At 35.3% G+C, this 21,147-nt stretch overlaps 1 protein-coding gene across 6 annotated transcripts in view; it reads right to left on the reverse strand.

The window, feature by feature from the left end:
• Positions 1–21,147, reverse strand: part of SLCO1A2 (solute carrier organic anion transporter family member 1A2) — a 118,492-nt gene that overhangs the window by 15,956 nt on the left and 81,389 nt on the right. For 5 of the 6 annotated variants that reach the window (XM_082351981.1, XM_082351980.1, XM_082351982.1 and 2 more), the window contains 4 exons: positions 19,376–19,541; positions 11,581–11,753; positions 5,750–5,814; positions 5,061–5,178 (listed from right to left, as the gene is read on the reverse strand). In XM_082351981.1, coding sequence (XP_082208107.1) covers positions 5,061–5,178; positions 5,750–5,814; positions 11,581–11,753; positions 19,376–19,541 — 522 coding nt within the window. The remainder of the gene's footprint in view (positions 1–5,060; positions 5,179–5,749; positions 5,815–11,580; positions 11,754–19,375; positions 19,542–21,147) is intronic. The other variant, XM_082351985.1, reaches the window with a different exon arrangement.

Raw genomic sequence — 21,147 nt, forward strand, 5'->3', positions numbered from 1 at the left:
CAGGAATCATCAGTTCATTGAAGGTTTGTAATACTTGCCTTAAAACTTCTGGACTTGATGCCTTTGGAAGATGAGAATTTTTGACTGATTCAAATATTTTAAATGGCTATGAAAATATTCATGTTTTCTATATATTTACAATAAAATTTGGTAATACATATTTACCTAGAAAACTCTTATTTAACATGTTTCCAAATTATTATGTATAAAATTCCTAAGTATCTGTACTTATATTTCCTTTGTAGTTCCTAATAGTGTTTATTTGTGCCTCTTCTCTTTCTTTATTTGCCTTTCCAGATTATTGTTATTATTATATTTCAATCTTTTAGAAAGCACAGCTTTTTGGGGGTTACCTCTATGGTGTGTAGCCTATTTATTAATTTCTGCTCCTTATATTCATTTTCTACTTCTAAAATTTTCTTTTATTAGGAAACATTTCAAGAATGCAGGAAAAAAAGAGTTAAGCATATTTGTACTCACCATCCAGGTTTTTTAAATGATTAAATTTTGCCACTTTTGTTTCAGACCAGGTTAAAGGAAAATATTTAATTCCTGTGATCCTACTACATTCTAACCTGTCCCAGGTGTAACACTATGTTGAATTTTATAGATTTTGTTCCTAGTTTATTTTTATAGCTTTACAAAGTATGCATGTATCCATTCGTAATTTATACAATTATTGTATATATTTTTACATTTTAAATAATTGGCATAATACTATTTTTTTATTTTGAAAGTTTTTCTATCAGCCCACCATTTTAAAACTAGGCTCATACATGTAGTTCTACATCATTTATTTTTAACTGTTGAACAACATTGTGATGTATGAACATGAAAGCAACTCTTCTGCCTCTTTCCTGTTTACCCATTTCTGTCTCCCTCTAACTTTAAAACCCTAATTATAGGAACGAAATCACTAAACAATTGAAACTAACTCTTGACCTAACGCTTTCTTTAACGCACACCATGCTTTGCCTAGCCTGTTGATTCTTTTCCTAGTTAAAAAGAAGTAAGAGTGAAGAATTAAATAGTTAAAGAATGTTTAGCTCTCTGCTCCCAACAGCTCCCTTAGCAATCCTGCAGGCAGATCATTCAGGCAAGATAACATCCGAAGAGAGAGTCAGCCAGTCTGCACTCGGAGGGAATGATGCAGAACCCAACCTCCTGCCTCCATGATTCACTGAGATTCTTCCCACCCTCCCCACCCACCCACCCCCCACATTTTTTCCTTTAAAAACTGTCATGGCTAAGCAGAATCTTCGGAGTTGGTCTCTGGACACGAGTCCACGTTCTCCCCCGATTGGCAGATTTTCTGACTAAAGCACCTTTCCTTTCTACTGACACTGCCTCTCAGTGTGTTGACTTTTGAGTGGTGAGCGGACGAACCTGAGTTCGGTAACAAACACACCACGGCTTATTATCCATTTTCCTGTGGGACGCTTTTGTTCAAATTTTTTTTAAATATCAACAAAACTGCAACATACCTTTGTTGCCATGTCTCCTTGTGCATGTGAGCAAGAGTTTCTTTAAAATATGTGTAAGCATCTTAGAGGATTCAGCTTGGTAAATATTGCCCAAATGTTCTTTTCAATAGTTTTTATTCACCACCAGCAGTGTATGAGAGCTCCAGATGCTTCCAATTTGTGTTCTATCATTCTTCACTGTCTATGGAGTTTTCTGTTGCAAAAACTTTTTAAAATTTTATATGTAGTCACATTTGCCAATTTTTTGCTCTCTGGTTTGTGTTTTTGTTTCAACCCAAACCCAAAGCAATAAGGATCATAAAGATATTAGGATCTACGGTTGTTGATAACCTATCTGCTATTGGTCTAATTGTTATTTCTTTATAAGCCACATGTTTATTTCTCTGGGTAGTGTTTATGTTTTTTCTTTCTCTTGAGCATTTGTAATTTCACTCTGACATGTCTATTTAATTTATTCCATTAGGCATTTGAAGTGCACTTTTGATCTGAAAATGTATGTCTCTATTAAATTCTAACGAATTCTAAGCCATTAATTCTTTAATTTATCTCTGCCATTTCCTCTATTCTCTGTTCTAGAAAATTTCTGAGATATAGCCTTTAATTGCTAATTGGTCTTTAACATTACTTATGTAGTTCATTTTCGTTTAATCAGTTCAAATCATTGATTTACATTCTAGATAAATTCTTCTGTACTCTCTTCCATTTCACCAATTCTTATGTTGACTTGAAATTTATTATGTATTTAGGATTCTTTTTATTTCAGTGCTATCCATTTAATCTCTAATATTTCCAAGAGTTCTTTTTGATATTCTTATTTCTGCTAGAATTTTTTCATAATTTCTTATTCATTTTTAACGGGTATTATGCCATCAATTTATTATTTTTAAACCTATCAAGCTGGTTAAACATACTTATTTTAAAGTCTTTGTCAGATACTTACATTAGATTAAATTTAATCTGGAATAAAGTAATGTTTCAATTGGTAGTTTATGTGCTTGTCTTTCTTACTGTTGGATTTATTTATGTATTTTAACATTTCAGTTTACAAGCTCTTCTTGAGTATTTTGTTGTTGTTCTTTGTTTATTTTGGTTTTCTTTGCTGTTCTGTTTCTCTGTATTTACTCCTCCAAATTTGATCATTTTCCCTTTGCTTTTCCCAGTCCCCCAGGTTCTTAGGCCTTTCCTAGTTCTTTTCATAGTGATACTGGGAATAATCACAGAGGGAACAGATCACTTGGTCTAGTTCTTGGGTGTATCTGTATCTTATTCCCTCCTTAGTATCACAGCAATAACGTGCAAAAGGGTTTCTTTTTAAATCTCTTTTCCAATGAGGTTTGCATCATTTTCCTATGGTTGCTGTTAGTTGGGTTAAAAAAAATCACTATATATCTACTAATAGATAATTTTTGCACAATTGGATGGTTCAATCTTCTATATTCTCACTAATTTTTCATCTGTATTTTATATTCACTTGTAGAAGTGTGTTGAAATTTTCCACTCTAATTGTAGATTTCTTCTTGTAATTTTGTGAATTTTTGTTTTATATATTTGAGTTTATGTTGACAGATTTATATGGGTTCATGATTGTTATATATTTTTGGTGAAGTGCTTTTTTTATTATTAAGTAATATCCTTCTTTAATTCTATTAATTCTTTTCACTTTAAATTCTACTTTGTCTTACAGTCATTAATATAACCACAGAAGGTTGATTTAATATTTGTCTGGTATACATTTTCTGACCTTTATCTTCAACCTTTCTTTGCATTATATTTTTAGGCTGTCTCTTGTAAACAACATGTAGCTGGAATTTGGAAAACGTCAATATGAAAGGCATTATCTTTTAAGAAGCAAGTTCAATTGGTTTACATTTACTGCGAAACCTGGTATATTTAGGCTTTATTTTCAATTATTTTTTGTGTTTTTATTTTCCTATGCCTTACTTCCATCAAATTTTCCTTAATCCTTTCCCCACTTTTCATTAGATGGTAATAAATGTAAGTGATCATCCTTACATTTTTGGCCAATTTTTAAGTTAATCAGTATTTCTGTTCTCAAGAACTGTAAAAGAGTCCTAGATCTTACCTGGATTTTAAGCTAACAAGTTAGCCTGCCACAGCTGCATGGAAACTGGCAGAAGATACAAGACTCCTTGGTCAGAGACAAAGGACTTTTACAGCAATCAGCACAAGCTTCGTGTTCAGGTTAGTTTTCACCCCCCAAGTCCCGAAGTGGGGACATAGGAGACCCAGGTTGTGCACACACTGGGTTCGGGTCACAGCTAAGCAATCCTGAGTTTAGGAAATCCCTATCATTTAAATGGGTTGCAAGCAAATCTGTCAACATTTGCCCCAGAGGGAGATGTTACCTTTATCATCCTGGACAGAAAACTCTGCTCCAGAGGGAAAGACCATTTTTATCTTCCAAGGTCACTTACTGTTCAAACATCTTTGAAAAGATAGTTCAGAACAAAAGCGTCTGCTGACAAGATATGCCAGAATTCAAGGAACCCATGAAGAATTGTCCATCAACATGTAACTCTTGTTTCTGCATTGTATTAGTTTCTGATGAATTTTCTCATGAGTACACTTCATTGGTCACTCTAATTCACCTGACTGACAGGGGATGGTACCAAATATAATAATTTTGTCTGAAATAGCATTTAATCAAAGCTACTATCAACAGGAATCAAAGCAGCAGGATGAGGCCAACCTACACTAGGGATTCTTGGCTTTCCTCAATTGTGATGCAAACCCACTGCATGCACAGTATGTATCTGTGCCCACCTCCATATTACCCCTGTGGAACTTTAGGGGAAAGGGGAACTGATGAAAACATGAATCTCATTCTGTCTGCTCTCTTCACAGTTCTTGACATACATCCTTTTACTGATCAAGAGAAGACCTTAGACTATTTTAGATAATGCTAAATCATTTTTAGAAAATGAGTTTTCTTACTGCCCCATAAGGAGAAATTAATATAAATTTAAACAAAATCCAGGTCTCCAAATGGAAAAGAATGTGAAAACAAAAAGAGAAAAATGGAAGAGTTTTGTTAAAAAACAGGTTAATGTTATCATACGAGGTTTGTTCAAAATCAGGTCTGTTATTAAAAAAATAAATAAAGCTTTAAGAGACATGAAGAATATTGTGTCAGTGAAATTTAATAAGGGAGAAAAAATACCATTTTAGAGATCAGAAGTGGATAGTGAAAGGAAGTAAGGATTTAACCTAGTAAGATGTTGAAATGATGTAGGATTAAATGGGGATACTTGAGAGTAATATAATTTAGATAGGTAGCTTCTGTACAGCCATGACCTTCAACAATATATTGATTGCTACCAATTTAAGGAACAAGCTTTTGAAAGCCACCTATGCTTATATTTATCAAGTACTTTGAAAATATTGAGGAAATAAAATTCTACTATATAAATAAGAATTGGAGACACAGTACCACTATCTATTCTGGAAACAAAGGCAAAAGTAATCTAGTCCCTTGACAAAGAAAATGTTAGATATGAATGGTACCGTTTTACACACTGTCTATGCTTAGAAAGCAATTAAAAAAATTATCTTTACCTGAAGTTGGTGGAATCATATATCCTACATGCCCCTGACTCACCACATTTCAAAGTACCCCAGTGTAAACATGTGGAGTCCACTAAAGCTCCAAAATATATAGGTGCGGGAATTCCAGCTACAATTAAAAGGGAGAAAGAAGAATCCATTAGCAAGGTAAGAGGATATATTGTTTTGTTTGGAAACATTTTAACTTTATTCGCAGAACAAATAAAGTTTAACAAAATATACATCTATTGCTTTAAATTTTACTTTTAGAAACTGGAAGTTACTTTTACTGTAAAGTTTTTAGATTATAAAAAATAAGTAATCTGAAGGATAAATGCAAAATAAATATCATCAGTAGAGAAAAACACTAAATTAATGATTCTTTACATTTTTTTTCTACAATGTTTTGGGCCAATCACATGCACATTATACTTTAACAAAGCATTTCCTGTTCCTTTGCTTTTCAAATTGCATTGATGAAAAGCAATTGATGAAAAGTAGAATTAAGGTCATGTAGGTCTTTTTCAAATAAAAAAGAGAAGTTCTCTATTTCTTTTTGTTCTTCATTCTCACACTAATTACAAAGTGCTGTTTACAAGCAGAAGGGATATTTGCCAGACTGTTACTCTGAGGGAGTGATTTCATCTACTTAGTATTTAATAGTGGTCTGATGTGATGTTGGGAAAAATAACTATTTTTACCTAATACCCTTGTGCAAAATGCATGTAATCCCACACCAAGAGACTTCTCTTCAGGCTTGATACACCTAAAAAATCAATGAATTCATAAATTTAAAAAATAGACATTTAAAATCTACCACAGTTTCTTAAAAGAACTGTTTGTGAGCTAGTAACACACTGAGCCTTAGAAAATTTTCCTGCCTGCTCAGGTCTTGGTTATTCAAGGCCTGATTATCCAGTTCATAACCTTCACAGGAGCCCCACCTCTGGTCCTTGGCATTTTATCCATCACTTTTTGTTCATTCATTTCTATCATAAAGTTATCAAGGAAGAAAATGTTTCATATCAGTTGATTTCAACCCCAGTATCCTCTTCTTGAATAGTATTTCTTGATTCTAATGGTTAAAACTTTAGCCTAAAACAAGAACAATGCAACCCTAGGTGTATTTAAATTATTTGTATTAACAAAATACAGAAAAGCCAAGAATTTTAAAAAATAAATGTAAGGAGAAAAGAAAGCCAGAATAAAAATTTTCAAAGGAAAGTGATGTAAAAAATCCAAAGCAAACATATTTTAAGTAACTTGGTATCTTTTCAAGAGTGGCACAGATTCCTCCATTCTCTCCAGAAATTCCCTGATGTTTTCACTGTTGCCTGAAATTCCTATGAGTAGAAATGAAGACTATAATTCCCCAATGGCACTTTTTGTGCTCCACTCACTTCAACATCAGCATGGCTACCTGCTCCAAGAATTCACTTGCAGAGTTCCTCTGTATTCCCTTCCCTTTTTGATTAACTCAAAGCTGAGAAAATGAAAGCAGCTTTCTTCACAAAAGCACGTAGTACATTTTTAGCAAAAACATCATATTATTGGCATTTTCTTGGCATAAGTATTTTACCAATTCAAGTAACTCTTCAGTGTCATAGACTGAGATACAGTTGATGTGGTCATTATCTATCTAACACGTAGGTTATTTAGACAGCATCAAAGATTTTACTGAGAAGGAAGTAAGAAAAGCCAGGAGACCTAGCATGACCCTCTTGCTCCCATAGTTACCATTTAATACAGAAAATAGGCATTTAAATTTTACTGAAGAATTTTTCTTTCTCCTCTATTTCTAATATACCACCTTATGATCTCACAAAAGCATGCAGTCCTTATAGCTAAGAAACTGTAAACAGTTTAAACTGTTCTCCAAATGCTGTCACTATTTGACATTGATAACAACATTAATTTCTAGAATCCAGAAATATGAAAGAAAAATTAAAATGCAAATTATGGGAAAATGCTGAGAGAAATTAAAATAGTTCTTAAAAACTGGCAGAGTAGCATAGCTGTTGCATCCCTCTACTATCATGGTAGGAGATCCATGAAGATTCCACAAAAATAGAGAAAAGCATAAGTATATCCATAAAAATCCAGGTGTTAAATTCAACAATGTGATCTTGGCAAGAGCTGGAGGAAGAGAGTAAAGATATGAAGAGAGCTGAGAGCATGATTAAGTATTCATCTTAATGGAAAGTAGATATTATTACTGAAAAGTTTTGAAATTGATAACTAAAACAGAAATGTAGCTAAGAATTTCAATAATCAGGTTAGCCATTGGAAAGATATGACTTTTAAAGCAGCAGAAGAAAATCCAATAAATACAATGGAAAGCAAAAAAAGAAGAAAAAATTCAAATAAATAGAATATATGAAATAAAGTGGCAAAAGAGCCCGATCACATTAATTACAATAAATATAAGTGGGTTAAACTCACCAATCTGAAATTACAAAATCAAATCTAGCATATTGTCTATAAAGTGAAATAGAAGATTGAAGATTGAAAAGAAAGGGAAGGAAAAAGGTGTAACAGGAAGCAGTGAACCAAAAGAAAGCCAGTACTGCAATTTTAATATGAAACAAAATAGAATTGCCTGAAAGAAATGACTAAAAGATAAAGAAGAAAATTAAGTGCTGCTAATAATAGAAGTATAATGATCAAAGACACATTTACATCCTACAATATAGCCTCCAAATATATAAATTAAAAAACTGACAGAATTATAGGAAGAAATACATCAGCAATTGTTAAAGATTTTAACATCCATCTCCAAAAAACTGTTGAATTAAGCAGACAAAAAACAAGCATAGATTTACAAAATTTAGATAACACAGTGATTAACTTCAATCCAAGAAATATGGAAACTGTATATCCAAAATGCAGAAGTTACACTTTCTTTTCAGAAACACATGAAACACTCAAAAATTGAACATGCATTATGCCCCAAAGAAAGCCTCAATATTTCCCCCCCAAACCCCACATCTGTCATTATATTCTCTGAACATGAAAATGAAATAACAATAATAAAGGATACCTATAGAAATTTCTCATAAATATGGAAATTATATAACACATAAATAAATTTTGGTTTGGTGGAGCAAACATAAAAGATATTACAAAAGATTTAGAAGTAAACTTCATGGAAAATACTAGTTCAGATATAACTAAAGCAATACTTGCAAGGAAATGTATGATTTTATTTACATTAATCAAAATGAGCAAATTATCTGAGTGTTAAACTCAAATAGTTGGATAAAGAAAAACAGAGCAAGCCCAAAAGGAAAAATATTTTAAAATAAATAAAATAAAGAGCAGAAATAGATGAAATAAAGATTATCAAAAGCAAAAACTGGTTCTTTAAAAAAGAAAAATAAAACAACCTCTGGCAACAATAATCAAGAAAAAAACTAAAGAAGATGCAATAAACAAAATACAGAAAAAAATGGAAAATCCTTCAGATATATCAGAGAATATCAGAATGATAAAAGAATATTATAAACACCATACACTAACAAGTATACAACTGGTGTAAGCAGATATGGAAAATGTGAATAGACACTAACATTAAATAAATGAAAATAATAACCAAGTATCACTGACAAAATAATCCCAAAGTACAAATAGTTTTACAGGTGAATTCATAAAACTTTCAACAAACAGATATTTAATGCAAGTTGTTCCAGAAGTTTTAAAATAGAAAATGTATGAATTCATTTTTGTGGACCTAGAAAGATTCAAAAAAACAAACAAAAAAGAATAGAAAATAAAAGGTATGTTTTACTTATCAACACAGATACAATAATTTTAAATAAATTATTATTTAAATCAAATCATATATAAAAATATATTGTGATTAAGTATGGTTTTTCTTATATATGCAAGCAATTCAATGTAGAAAAAAATCTATCACTTTTTTCCACTACACTAAAAGCACTGAGTTGGAAGATTATATGTAAATTTTTTCCTAGATGAAGAAAAATATATTTGATAGTTTAATACTGATTCTATTATTAAAAACTCAGAAACTAGATGAAAACTCATACTAAAAATCTATAGCAAGCATCATATTTAATGGAAAAATTTTACATGGTTTCCATTAAAATTAGAAAAGAACAAGAATACTCACTATCACCAAATAGTTTAACACAGTTTTGGAGGTCCAAGCTGATTCTGTAAGAAAATTTTTAAAACCTACGATGTGTAAGGTTTGGAAGTGAAGAGATAAAATTCTCCATATGTGCACATATTTCTACATAGAAAACCTAACAAAATCAACAAGTTATTAGAACAAATAAGAAAAGTTGCTGGATAAAAAGTAAACTTTAAAAGATCAACAGCATTCCTCTAAACCAACAATAACCAACTAGAAAATATAAAAGAAAATAACACCATGTTAAATTACAAATAAGTACATGTCCATATATGTATATTTGGATATATATGGGTACATATATATTTGCAATTGTACATGGTACCATTTTGTGTGTGTGTGTGTATATATATATATATATATATATATATATATATATATATAATATATATTATATGTGTGTGTGTGTAGTATCTATAAAGGAAATTTTAAATAAATGGAAAAATATTCCATGTTCACAAATATTTGATGTCAGAGTTTCTCCAATTAATATATAGAATCCATACAATCAAAATTCATATGTGAGTATAAAGATCCATGCATTGATAGCTAAATCAATTTTGGGAGAAAAGAATAAAGGAAGAGTGAAGGTGAAAGTGGTGGGTGGGTGAGGAAGAGCTACTGTATGAGACATTAACATATGCAATGTCACTGGTATGGGAACAAATAAACTGTGGAACAGAATAAGAATGAAAATGGCCCATGTTATATAAAAACTTTAAATATGATAAAGATGGCACCACAAATCAATGGAAAAAAGACCTCTTACTTGTGCTATGATGCTGGGAAAACTACTTTATTTTTTGGAGAAAAATAACACTGAATATCTCTCTCCCTTGAGCCACACATAAAGATAGACTTGTGATGACTTAAAGAACTAGCTGAAGCTGTATAGCTAGTAGGATAAAATTTAGGGGGATACTTTTATAAATTAGGAATATGGAAACCCTTTTGAAATGTGACTCCCCAGTACACAAACCCTAAAGCAAGAAAATTGTTAGATTTCAGTACAACAAAATTTAGGATTTAATTTCATAAAAAATACTATGAAAAAATTCAAAGGAAAGATGAGAGACCAGGAAAAGATAATTGTATCAAGTAAACAATATTACATTAATGTCTATAATTCACCAAGAAAAGTATAGGAATTATAATGAAAATGGGCAAAAATAATGAATAAGCATCTTGAAGCAGAAGCATTAATAGCTAGAAAAAAGTTTGAAGAAATTCTTAAACTCATTGAATTAGGAAATCACATATTAAAACATCAGTGAGCTACCATTTTACACCCATTGGAAGAGTCAAAGTCAGAAAGTTCAATAATTCTAAGTGTTGGTGAGGCTATAAGGAAGTAGAAATTCCCATGCATTGATGGTACGAGAATAACTCATAAGTACTAGCAGTACTTGGTGAATTTATGTATCTGTGTGCCTTTTGAACCAAAACAAATTTATGGCACAACACTATTTGTGTGAATATAAAACACAATACACAAAAAACTTAATATTTTACAAAGGAAAATACGTATTTAAGAACATATGTCTATAATATTTATATAGATGCCGGTGGTGATAGGAAGTGGGGAATGGAATGAAAAAAATTAAAATAAAGTGAAATAAAACAAGAGGGAAACCTTACCTCACCTAGGATAAACTATGAACTGAGAATTATGATCAACTTAACTCTGCTTCAAGATGAAGAAAAGAGAAAACAATGCACTTTGTTTACTAGGCATGTTTAGAATTGTTTGCAAGGCATGAAGCTGCTGTAATTGGAAAAATACATGTAATAAACCTAAGTCTGAATCCTAGCTCTGCAGTTTCCTAGTTTCAGTAAGCCCTTCAATGTTTGTGTCTCACAGTAGCCTTATAAGACAGTTGAGCATTCATTATATATCCATTTTTTAATTAAAGATAAAAGGAGCTCAGAAAGATCAATTGACCTGCCTTTTGCCCTGTGGGTAGTAATTGGTGAAACTGAGACTTCCGACAGCTTTAAACTCTGCTGTCCTATAGGTTGAACTGTAAGAAATGACAGCTAGGCAACCACTCTGTACCTAGGAAAATGATCATTTCATATGGTTTACCCTAGAATATAAATGTGTCTCTTCTTGTGTTAAACAATGAGAGGTTCGCTAATTTAACTCTAAGAAATAAGGTAGGAAAGATAGGGAGGCAAAAACCAACAGATGAACATTTTTATTGCTAACTTTAAAATTTGGTAAAATTCAACAATGTTTAATGGGAAAATCTTAATAAATGGTATATATAGAGTACCACATTCTTAGATACTGTGGACTTCAAGTGGCTTTCTTAGAAAAAGCTCCCTTACTAAATAACCAGAAATAAATCTAAATAAAGAAAATAATTCTTGTACCTCAGGAGAACCATATATCCAGGGATGGCAGATAAAGAATAGATGAAACTGCTGACCACCGACAAGATTAAAAAGTACTGGAGCATCATGGAACAGTCCTGTCCCTTGTCACATAGCCCAAGAACTGCAGATGAATTTCCTGGTGTTTGAATGCAGCTACAATTTTGGAACACCTGTCAAAAATAATATATTATCCTATTTAAGGAAGGAAACTTTTGAATACAAATCTCAAATATTTTCTGCATTCCTAATGAGGTCAAGATAGACAGTTTGTTCCCTTTGTTCTCATATCCTTTATAGTGTCTCAGGATTATCTCGTGAAACAAAACATAGAAGGGTGGTTTCCGAAAAAGCGTATTTCTTTCTAAATTTGAGTAAATTTGCAAAAGCTCTGTTGCCTTAAAGTCATGCTTTTTAGAAACACGTGCTGTTTTGCCACATGCTAAATATGACAAATAAAATTTGTTTCAGAATGCTCAGTTGAAATATTTACTTACCAATAAACAAAGTTTTGTTTCAAAAAATATAGTTTATTTCACAAACAGAACAAAGTCAACCCTTTTTGAAATCTTATGTTCCCAGGTTTCAATAAGAATCAAAATTTGGAAGGCGTAGCTTCAAAATGGCGGAAGAGTAAGACGCAGAGATCACCTTCCTCTCCACAAATACATCAGAAATACATCTACACGTGGAACTGCTCCTACAGAACACCCACTGAACGCTGGCAGAAGACCTCAGACCTCCCAAAAGGTAAGAAACTCCCCACATACCTGGGTAGGGCAAAAGAAAAAAGAAAAAACAGAGACAAAGAATAGGGATGGGACCTGCACCAGTGGGAGGGAGCTGTGAAGGAGGAAAGGTTTCCACACACTAGGAAGACCCTTCGTGGGCAGAGACTGCGGGTGGCAGAGGGGGGAAGCTTCGGAGCCACGGAGGAGAGCACAGCCACAGGGGTGCGGAGGGCAAAGCGGAGAGACTCCCGCATAGAGGAGCGGCGCCGAGCAGCACTCACCAGCCCGAGAGGCTTGTCTGCTCACCCGCCAGGGCGGGCGGGGCTAGGAGCTGAGGCTCGGGCTTCGGTCGGATAGCAGGGAGAGGACTGGGGTTGGCGGCGTGAACACAGCCTGAAGGGGCTAGTCGCCACAGCTAGCCGGAAGGGAGTCCGGGAAAAAGTCTGCAGCTGCCGAAGAGGCAAGAGACTTTTTCTTGCCTCTTTGTTTCCTGGTGCGCGAAGAGAGGGGGTTAAGACCGCCTCTTAAAGGAGCTCCAGAGACGGGCGCGAGCCACGGCTATCAGCGCAGACCCCAGAGACAGGCATGAGACACTAAGGCCACTGCTGCCGCCACCAAGAAGCCTGTGTGCGAGCACAGGTCACTCTCCACACCTCCCTTCCCAGGAGCCTATGCAGCCTGCCACTGCCAGTGTTCTGTGATCCAGGGACAACTTCGCTGGGAGAACGCACGGCGCGCCTCAGGCTGCTGCAACGTCACGCCGGCCTCTGCCGCCGCAGGCTGGCCCCACCTCCTCCGTACCGCTCCCTCCCCACTGCCTGAGTGAGCCAGAGCCCCCGAAGCAGCGGCTCCTTTAACCCCGTCCTGTCTGGGCAGGAACAGACGCCCTCAGGCGACCTACACGCAGAGGCGGGTCCAAATCCAAAGCTGAACCCCCGGAGCTGTGCGAACAAAGAAGAGAAAGGGAAATTTCTCCCAGCAGCCTCAGGAGTGGAGGATTAAATCTCCACAAACAACTTGACGTACCCTGCATCTGTGGAATACCTGAATAGACAACAAAACGTCCCAATATTGAGGAGGTGGACTTTGGGAGCAACGATATATATATATATTTTTTTTTTTTTCCCCTTTTTCTCTTTTTGTGAGTGTGTATGTGTATGCTTCTGTGTGTGATTTTGTCTGTAATCTTTGCTTTTACCATTTGTCCTAGGGTTCTGTCTGGCCTTTTTTTTTTTTTTAAGTATAGTTTTTGGCACTTGTTATCATTGGTGGATTTGTTCTTTGGTTTGGTTGCTCTCTTCTTTCTTTCTTTTTTTTTTACTTTTTATTTTTCTTTATGACTTAAAAATTTTTTTAATAATTATTTTTCATTTAAATTATTTTATTTTATATTACTTTATTTATTTTATCTTCTTCTTTCTTTCTTTCTATTTTTTCTCCCATTTATTCTGAGCCGTGTGGATGACAGGCTCTTGGTACTCCAGCCAGGGGTCAGGGCTGTGCCTCTGAGGTGGGAGTGCCAATTTCAGGACATTGGTCCACAAGAGACCTCCCAGCTCCACGTAATATCAAATGGCGAAAATCTCCCAGAGATCTCCATCTCAATGCCAAGACCCAGCTTCACTCAACGACCAGCAAGCTACAGTGCTGGACACTCTATGCCAAGCAACTAGCAGGACAGGAACACAACCTCATCCATTAGCAGCGAGGCTGCCTAAAATCATAATAAGGCCACAGACACCCCAAAACACACCACCAGACGTGTACCTGCCCATCAGAAAGACAAGATCCAGCCTCATCCACCAGAACACAGGCACTAGTCCCCTCCACCAGGAACCCTACACAACCCACTGAACAAACCTTAGCCGCTGGGGCCAGACACAAAAGACCTACAATAACAAACCCAAAACAATTAAGAAAATGGGAATAGGAACATACATATCGATAATTACCTTAAATGTAAATGGATTAAATGCTCCAACCAAAAGACATAGGCTGGCTGAATGGATACAAAAACCAGACCCGAATATATGCTGTCTACAAGAGACCCCTTCAGACCTACAGACACATACAGACTGAAAGTGAGGGGATGGGAAAAGATATTCCATGCAAATGGAAATCAAAAGAAAGCTGGAGTAGCAATTCTCATATCAGACAAAATAAACTTTAAAATAAAGACTATTACAAGAGACAAAGAAGGACACTACATAATGATCAAGGGATCAATCCAAGAAGAAAATATAACAATTGTAAATATCTATGCACCCAACATAAGAGCACCTCAATACAAAAGGCAAATACTAACAGCCATAAAAGGGGAAATCAACAGTAACACAATCATAGTAGACTTTAACACCCCACTTTCACCAATGGACAGATCATCCAAAATGAAAATAAATAAGGAAACACAAGCTTTACATGATACATTAAACAAGACGCAAATAATTGATATTTATAGGACATTCCATCCAAAAACAACAGAATACACATTCTTCCCAAGTGCTCATGGAACGCTCTCCAGGATAGATCATATCTTAGGTCACAAATCAAGCCTCGGTAAATTTAAGAAAATTGAAATCGTATCAAGTATCTTTTCTGACCACAACGCTATGAGACTAGATATCAATTACAAGAAAAAATCTGTAAAAACACAAACACATGGAGGCTAAACAATACACTACTTAATAACCAAGAGATCACTGAATAAATCAAAGAGGAAATCAAAAAATACCTAGAAACAAATGACAATGAAAACATTAATGACTCAAAACCTATGGGATGCAGCAAAAGCAGTTCTAAGAGGGAAGTTTATAGCAATACAATCCTACCTTAAGAAACAAGAAACATCTCAAATAAACAACCTAACCTTACACCTAAAGCAATTAGAGAAACAAGAACAAAAAAACCCCAAAGATAGCAGAAGGAACGAAATCATAAAGATCAGATCAGAAATAAATGAAAAAGAAATGAAGGAAATGATAGCAAAGATCAATAAAACGAAAAGCTGGTTCTTTGAGAAGATAAACAAAATTGATAAACCATTAGCAAGACTCATCAAGAAGAAAAGGAAGAAGGCTCAATAGAATTAGAAATGAAAAGGGAGAAGTAACAACTGACACTGCAGAAATACAAAGGATCATGAGAGATTACTACAAGCAACTATATGCCAATACAATGGACAACCTGGAAGAAATGGACAAATTCTTAGAAATGCACAACCTTCCGAGACTGAACCAGGAAGAAATAGAAAATATAAACAGACAAATCACAAGCACTGAAATTGAAACTGTGATTAAAATTCTTCCAACAAACAAAAGCCCACGATCAGATGGTTTCACAGGCGAATTCTATCAAACATTTAGAGAAGAGCTAACACCAATCCTTCTCAAACTCTTCCAAAATATAGCAGAGGGAGGAACACTCCCAAACTCATTCTACAAGGCCATCATCACCCTGATACCAAAACCAGACAAAGGTGTCACAAAGAAAGAAAACTATAGGCCAATATCACTGATGAACATAGATGCAAAAATCCTCAACAAAATACTAGCAAACAGAATCCAACAGTACATTAAAAGGATCATACACCATGATCAAGTGGGGTTTATCCCAGGAATGCAAGGATTCTTCAATATATGCAAATCAATCAATGTGATACACCATATTAAGAAATTGAAGGATAAAAACCATATGATGGGGCTTCCCTGGTGGCGCAGTGGTTGAGAATATGCCTGCCAATGCAGGCGACACGGGTTCGAGCCCTGGTCTGGGAAGATCCCACATGCCACGGAGCAACTAGGCCCGTGAGCCACAATTACTGAGCCTGCGCGTCTGGAGCCTGTGCTCCGCAACAAGAGAGGCCGCGATAGTGAGAGGCCCGCGCACCGCGATGAAGAGTGGTCCCCGCTTGCCGCAACTAGAGAAAGCCCTTGCACAGAAACGAAGACCCAACACAGCCATAAATAAATAAATAAATAAATAAATAAATAAATAAATAAATAAATAAATAAATAAATAAAAGAAAATAGTCACTTAAAGGACAAAATTAAAATTATAAAAAAAAAAAAACCATTTGATCATCTCTATAGATGCAGAAAAAGCTTTTGACAAAATTAGACACCCATTTATGATAAAAACTTTCCAGAAAGCAGGCATAGAGGAAACCTACCTCAACATAATAAAGGCCATATATGACAAACCCACAGCCAACATCATCCTCAATGGTGAAAAACTGAAACCATTTCCACTAAGATCAGGAGCAAGACAAGATTGCCCACTCTCACCACTATTATTCACATAGTTTTGGAAATTTTAGCCACAACAATCACAGAAGAAAAAGAAATAAAAGGAATCCAAATTGGAAAAGATGAAGTAAAGCTGTCACTGTTTGCAGATGACATGATACTATACATAGAGATTCCTAAAGATGCTACCGGAAAATTACTAGAGCTAATCAATGAATTTGGTAAAGTAGCAGGATACAAAATTAATGCACAGAAATCTCTTGCATTCCTATACACTAATGATGAGAAATCTGAAAATGAAATTAAGAAAACACTCCCATTTACCATTGCAACAAAAAGAATAAAATACCTAGCAATAAACCTACCTAAGGAGACAAAAGACCTGTATGCAGAAAATTATAAGACACTGGTGAAAGAAATTAAAGATGATACAAATAGATGGAGAGATATACCATGTTCTTGGATTGGAAGAATCTACATTGTGAAAATGACTATACTACACAAAGCAATCTACAGATTCAATGCAATCCCTATCAAACTACCACTGGCATTTTTCACAGAACTAGAACAAAAAATTACACAATTTGTATGGAAACACAAAAGACCCCAATAGCCAAAGCAATCTTGAGAAAGAAAAAGGGAGCTGGAGGAATCAGGCTCCCTGACTTCAGACTATACTACAAAGCAACAGTAATCAAGACAGTATGGTACCAGGACAAAAACAGAAATATAGATCAATAGAACAGGATAGAGAACCCAGAGATAAACCCACATACATATGGTCACCTTATCTTTGATAAAGGACGCAAGAATATACAATGGAGAAAAGACAGCCTCTTCAATAAGTGGTGCTGGGATAACTGGACAGCTACATATAAAAAATGAAATTAGAACACTCCCTAACACCATACACAAAAATAAACTCAAAATGCATTAAAGACCTAAATATAAGGCCAGACATTATCAAACTCTTAGAGGAAAACATAGAACACTCTATGACATAAATCACAGCAAGATCCTTTTTGACCCACCTCCTACAGAAATGGAAATAAAAACAAAAATTAAAAAATGAGACCTAATGAAACTTAAAAGCTTTACACAGCAAAGGAAACCATAAACAAGACTAAAAGACAACCCTCAGAATGGGAGAAAATATTTGCAAATGAAGCAACTGACAAAGGATTAAGCTCCAAAATTTACAAGCAGCCCATGCAGCTCAATTTCAAAAAAACAAACAACCCAATCCAAAAATGGGCAGAAGACCTAAATAGACATTTCTCCAAAGAAGATATACAGATTGCCACAAACACATGAAAGAATGCTCAATATCATTAATCATTAGAGAAATGCAAATCAAAACTACAATGAGATATCATCTCACACTGGTCAGAATGGCCATCATCAAAAAATCTACAAACAATAAATGCTGGAAAAGGTGTGGAGAAAAGGGAACCCTCTTGTACTGTTGGTGGGAATGTAAATTGATACAGCCACTATGGAGAACAGTATGGAGGTTCCTTTAAATACTAAAAATAGAACTACCAGACGACCCAGCAATCCCACTACTGGGCATATACCCTGAGAAAACCATAATTCAAAAAGAGTCATGTACCAAAATGTTCATTGCAGCTCTATTTACAATAGCCAGGACATGGAAGCAACCTAAGTGTCCATCAACAGATGAATGGATAAAGAAGATGTAGCACATATATACAATGGAATATTACTCAGCCATAAAAAGGAATGAAACTGAGTTACTTGCAGTGAGGTGGATGGACTTAGAGTCTGTCATACAAAGTGAATTAAGTCAGAAAGAGAAAAACAAATACCGTATGCTATCACATATATATGGAATCTAAGAGAAAAAAAAAGATTCTGAAGAACCTAGGGGCAAGACAGGAATAAAGACACAGACCTACTAGAGAATGGACTTGAGGATAGGGGTAGGGGGAAGGGTAAGCTGGAACAAAGTGAGAGAGTGGCCTGGACATATATACACTACCAAACACAAAATAGATAGCTAGTGAGAAGCAGCCGCATAGCACAGGGAGATCAGCTTGGTGCTTTGTGACCACCTAGAGGGGTGGGATAGGGAGGGTGGGAAGGAAGGAGACGCAAGAGGGAAGAGATATGGGGACATATGTATATGTATAACTGACTCACTTTGTTATAAAGCAGAAACTAACACACCATTGTAAAGCAATTATACTCCAATAAAGATGTTTTAAATAAATAAATAAATAACCATTAAAAACGTTAGAATTTTGTATATGTTTTGACCCAGCAATAAAAAAAAAGAAAAATTCAAAATTTGTATTTTATTTTGATTACCAACCAACATTATAAGTGACATTTTTGAGGCAAGAAAACATGCTCAATTCTATCTTCTTAAAAACCTGTCAGGATGTAAAAATACAGAAAGTGCATGTGTACATATACACAGGAAAAAAGGAAAAACACCCAGCAAAGAGATTGACTGGTTAACTGAGAGCACAACTGCCTACTTTATCTCAGTCTAGAGTGTTTTTTTTTTCAGTCTAGAGTATTTTTAAATGAAATTAAGTAATAATGTCAACTGTTATGAAATTAAAGATCAGGGCTCAGACATGCAGAAGATTTCAAATAAGATCTAGGAAGTAAAAGATAAGTTTAGTGAGCACATAGAAAGTAACTTATTTTTTCCATAAAAAATTTTAATTTGGTTTTGAGGAAAGACTTTAATTTTACTTTTGTCAAATATGGACCCGGTTCATCGTTGGAATGTGCCAATGCAGTGCATAAAATAAAAGTTCTGTATAAAAGGCCAATAAGATGTGTTACCATGTTTATTCCTGTTCCAGAGGATGTCTCACAACCTGCAAGACAAGCTGACATGTATGACAAACCATCGTTTCCACATACAGGGTCCCATATTTTAGTTGGACAGTTACAATCCATGTTGCAGTCAGCAAGGATGACATTTCCCACATGTAAATCTTGTTGCACTCTGAAATGATTTAAAATAATGCCATGGATATTGAAAGAATATTAGAGCATTTTCTTTTTCTTTTCATCTCAGTTCCCAATTATATTTCTTCTACTCCCCAAAATAGAAGCAGAAATCTGTCAACTGTCAATGTATGGCCTGGATACTATAACTCTGTAAGAAAATATACCTTACTTTGGTGACCACAGCCAGTTTTTCAATGATCTCTTTCAGGTAAACAAAAGCCAATAAACAAGCATTAACTGAGCACCTAATATACAGAAAGTATTTTTCCAGGTATTAATTAGAACTCAAAAATGAAGATGAACAAATCCCAGTGTTGGTCCACATGGTGGAAAATAACAAGAGAGATCATATTTTATAAAAACAATCTCAAGGGCTCAAAATCTGTAAGAGCAAAGTCTGTAAGTGCAATTTATAATGTATATAATACATTTAGCTCCAGAAACATAACTACTTGAGTAAACAAATACATTCTTCTAGTATAAAACGTGTTCAGTGATCATCAAGAAGACCAATTAGCAGCTATCTATAAACAAGACACCACTGTGAAAATCCCAGAACACAGTTGTGAGGCTGGAGCACCTCCTGAGCCCCAGAGACCAAGAAGGATGACCTTAGAAGGATAACAGGAGCAGTAACACTCTGAGCAGATTGCCCCTCCCCCAGGCTAGTACAACACCACATCAAGACAGCCCCCCTAAGCCTATGGTTTCTCCAGTGGGAAAAGAAAGCCCAGTGCCCCCAGGTTGTGGAATGCTTTCCAGGAGGCCCACTCAGATCTTTCTACAAGGGGATCACTGGGAGAATCTGTGGGGTTTGACCACTGGAGAAGGAGAGGGGGGCAGGACTTACAGCAACCAGCAGTCAGATCTTGGTAAACTGCATTCCTGCTTGCAGCAGTGCCCAAGCAGGGATCCCAGCTAGTGCCTCTGCCCATCTGCAGAGCTGAGTGGTGACCCCATCTGGCCAGAGAGCTCGGTTGGCAGTTCTGCCTGATTTGGGTTCCCAGTCAATGGGCCACCCTGGCCATGGAGCTCCACCCAACTGCTAAGTATAGCCTCCAGTCCTACCCATCCAGAAAGCCTGGCCAGAGAGCCTGGGCAGCCACAGAGCCCATCCTACAGCCACAAAGACCCTGAATAGTCAAAGGAATCTTGAGAAAGAAGCATAAAGGTGTAAATATCACACTTCCTGGTTTCAAACCATATTACAAAGCTATTGTAATTAAAACAGTATGGTATTGGCATAAAAACAGTCACATAGATCAATGGAACAGAATAGAAAGCCCAGAAAAAAACCTATGCATGTATGTCAATTAATTTACAACAAAGGAGCCAGGAATATATACAATAGGGTTGGGAAAGTCTTTTCATAAATGGTGGCAGGAAAACCAGACATCCACATGCAGAAGAATGAAACTGGATCCTTATCTTACACCATACACAAAAATCAACTCAAATTGATTAAGATTTAAATTTAAGATCAGAAACCATGAAACTCCTAGAAGAAAACATAAAGGGTAAGCTCTTTGACTCCAGTATTGGCAATGATTTTTTTGGATTTGACAACAAAAACACAAGTAACAAAAGGAAAAATAAACGAG

Source organism: Balaenoptera borealis (assembly GCF_965194805.1).
Source record: "Balaenoptera borealis genome assembly, chromosome: 13".
NCBI classification, from domain to species: domain Eukaryota; kingdom Metazoa; phylum Chordata; class Mammalia; order Artiodactyla; family Balaenopteridae; genus Balaenoptera; species Balaenoptera borealis.